Below are 11893 nucleotides of genomic sequence, written 5' to 3'. Positions count from 1 at the left end.
TTTGAGCAAAACCAATTTATTAAGAGTGTTGTGTACAGCTGTTAACAAATGGATTAGACTGGCAACCTCAGTAAGGCCAGTGACCCCAGTGAGAAGGAAGAGACCTCTTTACTGACACACAAGAAAAGAGAGGTCAGGTTAGTTGGTGAAGACTACAATTGGCTACACTAAGAAAAGTGCATTGACCTACTCTAGCAACGAAGGAATGTTAATTGTTTTATGGGACTCATCTGCCTCTTCTAATCTTTGCTATGGGATCAGAACCACTGACCTCAATGTCCCATTGGAGGGGATCCAGTTTCCTTTAATTGTAGGCAAGGAAGAAGATGGTACCAAGTTAAGTTGCTTGGGGCTTGTGCACAACAAGACCATGTTCCAGGGGATATTGGTCAGAGTAGTAACAACATTCCCTTTTCATTATACCTTTAAACTGACTCAGAGAGAAAACAATGTATTCCTGAGCTTAAGTCAAGTTGGAGAAATGTGACTGGAGCAATTTTACAAAATGGAACAGTACCATAAAATAGGGTAAGGATAGAATTATTAAATGATGCAAGTAATTTTAATTTCCTCAATACAAAATGAATATTTTATTGGTATATTTTTTGGGGGGCATCCCCTAGCAGATGAAGAGGGGACCAGGAAAAGATTCATGACACTTGAGTGAAATCTTGAAGAATATCTAAGATTCCAAGAGGCAAAGTGTAGAGGGAATGCATTTTGAGTAGGGAGGACAGTAAGTGCATAGTCATGGAGACTGGAGATGGAGAATGTTATATGTGCAGAATAATGAGAAGGTAGAGCAGTAGGTTCCATAATGCAGAGTGTGCGAAGGGGAATAAAATTTAAGAAGACCACTAAGTTAGGAAGGGGCCAGGCTATGAAGAATTTTTAACTTTCAAATAGAGTAGTGTATATTTGATCCTAGATTCAATTGGGAGAGAATGGAATTTGTTCATTAGAGGGGAGTGATATGATCTTGTGCTTTAGGAAAATCATTTTGTCAGCTGTGTGGAGGTTGCATTGGAATGAGGAAAAAATGAATCAGGGAGACCATAAGGTCATTACAGTAGAGTAAGGTGATCAGGGCCTGAGCTAGGGTGGTGACTAAGTAAGTGGCTAAGAAGAGGAAACACACACAAAAGATGTTGTGGGTATTACAAAAACAAGCTTGACATTGGCATACATTGGCTGTTGTGTTGAGAAGTCAAGGATGGTGCTGAAGATCCTTATGGATGCTTTTGGCAGAACTAATTTTCAGCTCATTACCAGTGGGCAGTCAGAAGCGGGTTATTTTATGTTCTCTGGCCCAGTCCTGGACATCTGTCTGGCCAAAGATGAGGTAGAAAACCATTCCTAATAGATTAATGGCAGATGATAGAAAGAAAACATTCTTCCACCCTGTTGCATCCTGTGGGTGCAAAAATTGTCAGTTCAAGACTTAATATTGGTCAAAAAAATGTTTTACCTTTCTAAATCTTCTCTTAATTCAGAAAGCACATGAAATTCTTCAGGTCAAGGAGAGTCTTCAATGACATTATCATTTGTGGTTTTGATTAAAGTGTCTTCATAGACACTTTAGCAGCAGTTAAAGGAAGCTTCAAAACATAATGAAGCAAAGGGTTTGAGAAGCACTGAGGAGCAGTGGACAGAGTCTTGGATGGTTGTTCTAAACTCTGACTCTTAACACTTGTGACCATGGATAAACTGTTTGGTCAGAGCCTCCATTTCCTTATCTGTAAAGTTATGGAGATAACTTTGCACAACTTGCTTTATGTTTAGGGTTTATGCTTTATGCTTTGTTTAGGGTTGTGAGGAGAGTTATTTGTAAACTATAATCCTCCTTTAGTGAAGTTGTGATGAAGCACGGACTTTTGTTCAAGTCTCACTTCTGCCTCATACTCATAGCATAGGGTATGAGACCCTGTTCAAATTACTTATGTCCTCATGCAACTGACACCCTAGTTGCAGAGTAGGGAGTGTACTCACAGGGAGTTCCCCACATCAATGGCATTACAGTTCATGTGCACACATACGCATCACTCTACAAAGATTAATTATTCTGATTGAGGACTTTGAATATGATATTTTCAGATTCCTGGAAATAGGCTGCAGGTCCTCATGTTGCTCTAGGTGAGTATGTAGGAGTGTCCATGTGGTAGGGGGAGGTGGGGCAGGAAGAAGGTGGTGACTCCTGGTCCTCTTGCTTTTTTAGCTTTGGTCTCTCCTACTCTTTCTCTACTTCCCTGAATCTCTTCCTCTCCATTTGGCCTCCTATCGCATGGGTTTCCTTCCTATCAGCTCCCTAGTAGAGTGATGCCAGGATGCAGGAGTTTTGAGTCTTCCACCTTTAATATGAGGTAAGAGTTAGAGGAGAAAGCAACCACAGAGCTGAGTCTGTTGCCACCTAGTAAGAACTGTCTATATAGATTGTCACAGGGAGACATAAACTCTGACAGTAGAGGGTCCCTTCCTAGGGACCCAGTAAGGAGACTTATATCTGTGTGCCCCCACTCCTCACTGAAATCCAAACTGTAACCCTGGCCTAAGAAATGTCCTTCCCTTCCCTTGCCTGTTTCTGTGACTCCACCTGAAGGTTTCCCCCTAAGCCCTTCCCTCCTCAATCCTGGATCAAAATATGATGCATGGACAGGGTCTAGAATTTGGATGTTACTGCTTCCTACTTGTGTAGGTCACTTAAACATACTAGGCCTCAGGTTCTTCTTGTGTTAATAAAGGAGTTAGCACAGCCCATCTGTCTCTAAGGTCCCTTCCTGCTTTGTGTTCTAGAATTGTTTGTGTCCATTTTGTCTTCCTATTCTGTGTTTATCTCCATACAGTACTTATTCTATACAGAGTTCAAATTCTTTTTAAGCATGGATACTTTACCTGGTTGATGAAGTATCCAGTAATAACAGGAGAAACGAGACCAGAAATCAACATAAAAGTAGTTCCAAGTGCCATGAGAAAGCTAGCATATCTGTGGGAAGAAAGATTTTTAGGTCAAACAAAACACTGATTTTCTCCCTCTGTTCTCTCTCTCTCTCCATCTCTCTGTCTGATTTCTGTCTATTCGTCTGTCTGCCTCTTCCTTCTTTCTTTCCTTCCGTATACTATATATTTTTCAATCGTAGGGACCAGTGTATCAAAGTTGGAAAGGACTTTACAAGAGCCACTTAAAGAAGAGTCCGCTGACTTTTTCTGTATAACCTTAGACAATCTTCCTGGGCCTTATCTGTAAAAGAAGGGGTTAAATGAAGTAGATTCTGAGTGATAAAAGACCTTCTAGTTCTTGATATATAATTCTATTAATATCCATGACAAGTGGCTATCTAGGTTTCTTTGGAAGCCCATTAATGATGGAAAATGAGCTCCCATGGGAGGAGCTTTTTGTCAGCTCTACTGTCATACATTTTTTCAGTGAATTAAGCCAAATCAGTCTCTTGACAACTTCTCTCTATTTTTTTCTCCCCTTCCCCATCTCCATTGCTTTTAATTCTGATTTCTGTGGCCAAAGAGAGCTTGTCCTTAGGATTATGAATGCCTAGCTTTATGATCACGACCAGAGAGTTACTGGGGAGATACTCAATGTCTCTTTGGCAGAATTAAGAGAAATAACCATAAAGCAAAACAACGGAGAATAAATGTTGTATATTGTCTTCAGTTAAGTGCTTTTCAGCAAGCATCTTTGTATATTGAACTGATATGAAGCTACATATTATATTCCACTTTGAATCCTATCTTCTGCAGGAAGATATTTTTGAATCTCCCCTTAAGACTACTGTTTTGCCTCTGAGATTATCTGTAATTTGTCCTATATGTATACTGTCTGTAATAGTTGTTTTCATGTTATCTCCTAGGGCAGGGGCAGCTTTTGCTTTTCTTTGTATAACTACACCTTATCACTGGACCTGAAGCATAGTAGGGGCTTAGTAAATGCTTGTTGACTGTTCCCTTGTTCTGTTGCTGCTTGTACTTTGTCAAATCCTCATGCTGGATTATCCTCAGAAATATTTCATTTTCCAGTGGACTTGTGATCCTTCCCAGTTGGCTGTCCCATGCATTCACTCCCTTTTCTTCCCTTTCCCATTCTTCAATCCCCTTTTCCATCGTCATTGACTGTCTTCTCCTCCTTTGCTCCCATCTCTGATAAAGAACCAGATCTTCTCCTTGCCAAAGCCACCCCCTCTGCTTGTGACCTTGATGCTCTCTCCCATTTCCCCTGGGAACTATGTGTAATCATCAATTTTGTCATCTCTACTAGTTGTTCCTGTATGCCTAGAAACGTATCTAAGTTCCCTTTCTCCCCCATCTTTAAAAATCATCCCAATTGTCTTGACATTCCCTCAAACTCTTTCCTGCTTACCCCGTCTCTTTTGTACCCAAATGTCTAGAAAGAGTCAACTGCACTCATTGCCTTCCTTTTTCTTACTTCTTCCTCCCATCTAAACTAATTAGAGGCTGACTTTCAATACAGCTCATAACGGCTACAAGTCTTCTGAATTTATCAACTGCAAATACAGAGGATTTTTCTGAATGCTTAACATAGTTTTTAACTTTATAACTTAATTTCCCTGTAGTTTTAGACAGTGTCAACTACTTCCTATTCCTGGTTACTATCTCCTAATTTCCGACCATTCCCTCTCAATTTCTACTTTTATCTCTGTCCAACTTTGTTTTTCCCTTTGTTCATCCTAACTCACTCCTTACTCTCCTATACCCCAAGCTGCCATATCATATTGATTTTCTCCTCCTTTCCCCTAAGATCACACATTGGGATTTAGAGTTGAGATTTGCATGACTATTCCACACTGCTTGAAGGAGAAGAGAGAAGGCAGAACATCTTACCTGGGAGCAATATCTAGAGGATTAATCATGAATCCAGAGAAACACAAGGTGCTCATTGTACTAGCCAATATCAGGAAAACTATAGCAGTAGTGGAGTCAACATATGGGACAAGTACGGTGAATAAAGATGAGAAAAACATTCCTGGAGAGCAAAAGCACACAAAAATGGCTTATACATGTTGTCTTCCTCATTAGAAGGTAAGCTTAGAAGGCAGAGACTGTCCTTTTGCTTGTTTTGTATCTTGAGACCATGGTGCTTGTACATATTGAGTGCTAATAAATGATTGTTTCCTCAACATATTCTTGAAATAAATGAATGGGTGGAATATATGTCACTGTCCTTACCCAGGAATGTGAAGAGTTTTCGAACTGTGATGAGTCTGAGAATCTTCTTGGACAGGAGGAAATCAGCGATGTAACCTCCCAGAGTCATACTGCCCCATGAAGTAATAAGAGGCAGGGCACTCAGAAACCCATTCTGTGGAGTGGAAATTGTGCAGAATTGAGTAAATTGGACAAGTGTTTCATTCATTCATTCATTTCAGAAAGCTGCACTATTATCTGAACTGGTCAGAGAGATAAGCTACTGGCAAAAGTAGCAGACAAGATTTGTCTTTGGTTTATCCACTCTACCTCTTAAGTATCCATCTTTGTTGGTGCCACTCCCCTCATTCACTGAGAGTGTAGCCAAACCTACCTTTACGTTTCTAGCCAAAACTTCCTTTACCTTTAAGTTTATAAACTTGGGCTTGAAGGGACATTATCAACTCCTTTTTGTAGATGTAAAACTGAGGCCCAAATTGGCTTAAGGGATTGGCCCAAGATCACGTAGGTGGTTGTTCATCTATCATTTTCAAAGAGGACCAATGACATCATGATATTGGGGTAAAATAGTGGAGGATGGGTGATGTCTTGACTTGTGAATTGAATTTAAGTGAATCAGAGTTGCAGGAAGTCATCAGCCTCACTCTCTCTTCCAGAGTAAATGAAGTCCTGGGGCAGGACCAAAGTCAAGATGACTGGCAGTGATTTGTAATGCAGTGTTTGACCTTGGCATCTTTGATGTCTGACCAAGCTCTAAGTATTCCACAGTGCCTGGTTCAGTTCCCTTCATGGTCACTGGATCAATTTTTTCCCATTTGTCCATGCCACTGGAGGAAGTCTTCACATACTTCCTCCTACCACCAATGTGTTTGTGGCTTACCAGTTACCCTAAACCTGGAGTCAGGAAGACTCATCTCCCTGAGTTGAAATATGGTCTCAGACACTTGGTAACTGTGTGACCTTGGGGAAGTCACTTAACCCTGTTTGCCTCAATTCTTCATCTACAAAATGAGGTGGAGAAGGAAATGGTAAACCACTCCAGTATATTTGCCAAGAAAACTCCCTATACTTTGTCCATTATTAATTTGGAGTACTAAATCACTCTAAGGTCCCTATAACTGATAATGATTTTAATATCACTTCTTTACCAAGGGAATTTGCATTTAAAGTAACTTTAGATGCTTATATAAAGAAAAAAAAATCTAAGGAGTTATGCCGAAATCACAGTATTTCAGGTACTCCCACAGTATGTAGAGAAGACAGTTTCTGGCACAGGATGCCTTTAGCCATATTTCTGACTGTACTCTGACATCCTTAATTCAAACATTATGCAATCCATGTATATCCTCCTTATAGTTCAAGCATTGTATTTCAAGAGAAGTATAAAGAAAGACAGAAGTGTCATACAGATAACTTGACGGAGTAAAGATAACATTGGACTGGTAGTGAAAAACACTGAGTTTATTTACTTCCTGACTCTGCTACCACTGTGGATTCATGGATAAATAAGTTTATCCCTCTTGGGCTTATGTTGTTTTTATTTTTAAATAAGAATTTTGGACTAAATCAGATTTATATACTTCAGATTGGTGTATTTATTTTTAAAAATATTTTGAAAACTATGTCAATAAAATTGGTTTTCTTTATAGTCCTATGTAAATCAATCAACATTAATTGAGAACCTACTATAAGCCAGGAATGCCAAAAAATATTATTTACATTCTAAGGCATTGTTCCAAGATGGGGCTGATATGTTTCATCAGGCCTACTGCCAAAAGTGTCTTTGGCACAGAAAAGTTTAAGAGAATGTGTGAAGGTTTAAAATCCCCTTCTAGTTCTACCATTCTTTGATCTGGGTTCCAGAGAAAACAGGTGTGTTACCTGTATGGTAATTTATTTAGAATTGAAATAATCCTTGACCTCTTCAGCACTTGACAGTTAATCACCTGATCCTGGATATTTTGGCTTTTCATGACAATACTATTGTCTTTTCTCCCATTTATAGAACTGTTTCTTCTTAGTCTCATTTGCTGTTTCATCATCTCCATCACACCATAAAACTGTAGATGTGACCCAAGGCTTTGTCCTTGGATGGATCTCTTCTCTCTTTATACACAGTCATCTGGTGACCTCTTTGGTTCTCATGGATTTAATTAGCATCTTAATACCAACAAATCAGAGATCTATAATCTAACTTCAATGTCTTTCTCAAGCTCTGGCCATGCATCTTAAATTGCTTGTTGGAGATATCTAATTTAGGCATCTAAATTTCAACTCATCCAAAACAATACTCAACTTCTTTGTCCTTAAACCCATCCCTCTCCTGAACATTCCCATTTCTGTCTATGGTTCCACCACCATCCCAGTGATCCACATTAGCTACTTTCCATATACAGTCACTTGCCAAGTCTTATCATTTCTACCCCTGTTGTGTATCTTGTATCCACTCACTTCTCCTTACTCAATGTTGCCACCATCATAGTTCAAGGCCTAATTGCTATTCTGAGTTACTGGCATGGAAACAAAAACCTACATGACTTGACAGTTTTGCCCTGATGCTCTCTGGTTTTCTTATGAAGCAAATTTTTTCTTACAAAACAAGAATATCATTTACTAAGAAATATTCAAACTTCCATCTCTATACCTTTATACTGGCTGACTTCCTCCCCTCTGAAAAACACTTTTCTTCACCTCATCTTTGACTGTTAAGATCACTTGTTTCCTATGATTAATATGAAAATGTCTTTAATAGGAATGCATATGTAGAATCCCTATAAGATTGCATGCCATCTTGGGGGGCAGGGGGAGAAAATTCAGAATTTATGGAAGTGCTTGTTGAAAATTGAAAACAAATTAATAAATCTGGGAAAAATAAAATGAAGAGCAATGGGAAAAAAGAATCCTTTGTTTTCTTCAAACATCTGGTTATGTGATATTTTTCTATATCCAGCCTTTCCTGATCTTCCGTCTAGTAGTCCCCTTCCTCCCAATTTCCCTAGTATTTATTTTGTATATTCTTATTTATTGATAAGCTGTCTTCTCCAATACAGTATAAGCTGTTTGAGGGCAGGGATTGGTTCATTTTTGTCTTTGAATCCCCAGTTCCTAAGCAGTGCCTGGAACATAGTACTTGCTCGATTAAAAAATCCATTAGAAAGGAGTTAGGAACTCACCTTTTCGAAGTCTAAATCAAACATACTGTCTAATAGTGTTGGCAGTGATGTTGTTAAGTTGCTAATTAACCAGAATCGACAAATGTTACTGACTAGAATGGCCCAAAGTGCCATCGTCTTGATCATAGCTTTGAAGGGCAAAGACCAAGTAGGGGCATTGTCCTAGAAAGAAAATCAAACTGTCAATACTTTGATCAGGCTGTCACAAACATTTCTATTTTTTGAAAAAGTTACTTTGATAGCTTTCCGCTCCCCTAGCTTCCCCCAAACATCCCTGTTTCTTCTTGACATGGCTTTCCTTGTTCCATAGACTCCTCCCTTGTAGCTGAGAGGAACAAAGCAAAGCTCTCCGATACCCTTTGCAGTCTTCACCATTTATTGTTCATTTGTTTTTTTAATCCAGCTTTATCTTTAAAGCTCTGGAGTCAAGACAGATCTTTGTACTAATTTCAATTCTGATACATTTTTGGATTGTTTACATTGTCAAGGCCAGTGTGTACATTGCTCTCTTTGCCCTTCTTTGTTTGCTCTACATTAGGTGATAAGAAGTCTGGCATGTTTTTCTTTTAGAATTTTGCATAGTTTCAAATATGACAATAAAATATTCCATTTGGTTCATTTTTGACAATTGTCTAGTCATTCTCTAACAGGTAGTCAGGAGGCAACTTTGTGTCTAGGCTTTTCTTATTATAAAAAAAGTGGTGCTGTGAATATTTCCCTGCTGAAGGCTTTCCTTCTGGTGTGTAATATGCCTTGGTTTAATAATACCAGTGCAATAGTTATAAACGTTTTCATCACTTTTTTTTTTTACATAATTTCAAATTATTTTCAAAAGTAATTGGGTCATTTCAGAGTTTAACCAACACATGGTGCATATGTGTGTTTGTGTTTTTGCAGTTGCTCCAATCTGCAACATTCACCCTTCTTCAATTTTTTTCCTTTCTTTTCTTTTCATAAGATTGAAGCAGGTTTTGTTTATTTCCTTCTCTAGTAGGTTTCAATAAAATAGTTAGCAAATAAAGAATATATTCAGGTACACAGTATTTAAGGGACTCCAAGCCTATAAAATCAACGGTATATTTTCAGTGGAAAATTATGCTATGTATGTCTCTGATATTAATTTTATGTTCCCTTTAGATTAAGTAATATGTGAGAGGAAAAGAAAGGGCCATACATTTATTCTTAGTTTTTTTTATTTTCCAGTATTATTTTCTTTGTATATACATTTCTCTTTCCTGCATTGCTTAGAATATTAATTGGTATTTTATTATGATGTGTTCTATCAATTCTAACTCCACAGCTCACATTCATTCATTGAAAGAAGTAGAGGAATGATAGGGAGTAAGAAAAATAAAAATAAGACAATATTTATACAGAAACTTCATATTCTGAAACTTTGAAAAATATTGTAGTACCTCTTTACATGAACATTATATTTGACTTGGGCTGAATTCTCAGAATTTTGGAGGTCAGTGCGTATAAGTCCAGTGTTTTCCCAGCTTTCTATGAAATAAAAACCTTTCCCTCATGTTCTCTAATGAAAATCTTTTCATTGCTAGTTTTATTTTTGGTGCCTCCTGTCTAATCTGAATTGGGCTTGGAGGTTAGCAGTGATATGTTGCAATTTTAAGTCCCAGATATGGATCTTTACTCAAGTTTACCTTTTGATGTTTCTCTTGACTCATATTACAAACTTTCTATGCAGCTCTGGTCTTCTCCTCAGGAATACTTGGTGTTTTTCAGTCATTTAATCATGTATAATTCTTTATGACCCCATGGACCATAGTACAACAGGACCAGAAACTTCACTATCTCCCAAAGTCTGTTCAGGCTCATATTTCTTTTTTTCATGACACAATTAATCTATCTTGTCCTCTTCCATCCCTCTTTCCTTCTGCCTACAATATTTCTCAACATCAAGGTCCTTTGCAATGAGTCCTGTCTTCTCATTATGTGGCTAAAGTATTTAAGATTCAGTTTCAGTATTTGACTTTCAAGTGAATAGCCTGCACTAATTTCTTTAAGTACTGATCTTCTCTAGGATTCTATTCAGTTTTGCTGGGTAAATTTTTCTTGGTAGTTAGGCTATATATTTTGCTTCTGTTAGGCAAGCTCTCTGCTTCTTCATAGTGATAAATCTTGTATGATTCTGACTGTAACTCCTTAGAATTAAAATTCTTTCTTTCTGGATTTTCGTGGTATATTTTGCTTGACTTGGAAGCCTGGATTTTGGTTCAGATGTTCCTAGGAGATTTTGTTTTTGGAATTTCATTCAGGAGGTGACCATTGAATTCTTCATGTTTCTAGTTTGCTCTTTAGTTTTAAGTGACCTGGGCAATATTCTTGTGAGAGAAATGATTACTTTTTCCATATATTAATGACCACTTATTAATTTAGGATTAAGGTTTTCCTTCCCTGTTTCCTTATTAAGAAAACAGTGCCCTGAAGGCTATTCAGCCAGTGTCTGAAGTATGTTGCTGATAAGTGACATTACCCAAATCCTCAGAGTACTTGCTTTTTCCTCTTTGCTCATACCCCACCCAAATAGCAGACCTTATAAACAAAGTCCAGTTGAGGAGAAATCTTTTCCCTTGGATATGAGCCCCTGTCCTTACAATCTTTCTGTAGAATTTAGAATAACAACTTATGGAAGGGAAAACCAGCAAGACTAGTTTGGATTGAAATAGATTCTTCTGTCCAGATTGCTGGAGGAAACTGAATCTCATGACAGCCACATTCTGTGCAAGAGGAACTGAAACTTTTTGCTCACCTCTTTCTTAATATATCCATACCTCATTGATTATTAACCAGTCAGAGTTGATTTCTACCATCAAATACACCCCCTTTTCCAAAGGTTTTGTAAGTATTCAGTGTTCTTCAGGTGGAGTCTGGTTTCTGAGAGTGCCACTGACCAATTTTATTATTTGTTAGTTATAATTAATAAACTATGTCTCTTTTCATTCATGACACTTTTATGATTTCTTGACTTTATTTCTTTGAAATTAATATCTAGGTTTGAGTTTTGGTCATGGTGTTCAGGTAGTCAAGAACTTTTTAAATCATTAGGACAATTGTTTTTGCTATATTTCGCATTTCTTCTAGTTTTTTGGTCCTTGGCTTTCTTGTAATATTTCTTGTCTCATGTCGTCACAGTGTTCCATTTTGGTTCCATGTTAATTTTCAGTGAGTTTGGTGCTCAGGTAACATTTTGTCCCTCTTGTTCCCTGCTGTTTGTTATCTTTCCAACTTTCACTTATTTTGTGGTGGTTGTTATTTCCATATCCATTGTTGTGTTCATTGTATATACTGTTTTCTTGGTTCTGCTGACTTTTCTCTATCTTTTCTTGTGACTGTATCCATGCTTCTTTGTCCTCATCACACATGTCATTTCTTACAGCTCAGTCATACTTCGTTACATTCTTGTGTTTTGGTGATTTTAGCTATTACTCATTCCATGGATATTTCCTTTGTTTCCAGTTCTTTGCTATTCCAAAAAGTAATTCTATAAATGCTTTCGTGTTCATGCCTCTTTTACTTCATCATCTTTC

At 37.8% G+C, this 11893-nt stretch overlaps 1 protein-coding gene across 5 annotated transcripts in view; it reads right to left on the bottom strand.

Annotated features, from left to right (window-relative positions):
- The window catches only part of LOC140503284 (probable small intestine urate exporter), a 33242-nt gene continuing 21349 nt past the window's right edge, over positions 1-11893 (bottom strand). For all 5 annotated transcript variants that reach the window (XM_072607124.1, XM_072607126.1, XM_072607128.1 and 2 more), the window contains 5 exons: positions 8346-8507; positions 5194-5326; positions 4849-4990; positions 2890-2980; positions 1-1411 (listed from right to left, as the gene is read on the bottom strand). In XM_072607124.1, the coding sequence (XP_072463225.1) occupies positions 1280-1411; positions 2890-2980; positions 4849-4990; positions 5194-5326; positions 8346-8507 (660 nt within the window). In that variant the 3' untranslated portion in view covers positions 1-1279. The remainder of the gene's footprint in view (positions 1412-2889; positions 2981-4848; positions 4991-5193; positions 5327-8345; positions 8508-11893) is intronic.

This window comes from Notamacropus eugenii, chromosome 5 (genome assembly GCF_028372415.1).
Source record: "Notamacropus eugenii isolate mMacEug1 chromosome 5, mMacEug1.pri_v2, whole genome shotgun sequence".
Taxonomy (NCBI): domain Eukaryota; kingdom Metazoa; phylum Chordata; class Mammalia; order Diprotodontia; family Macropodidae; genus Notamacropus; species Notamacropus eugenii.
Note: the sequence above shows the minus strand (reverse complement) of the source record. Positions and strands in the feature narration are given on the sequence as shown.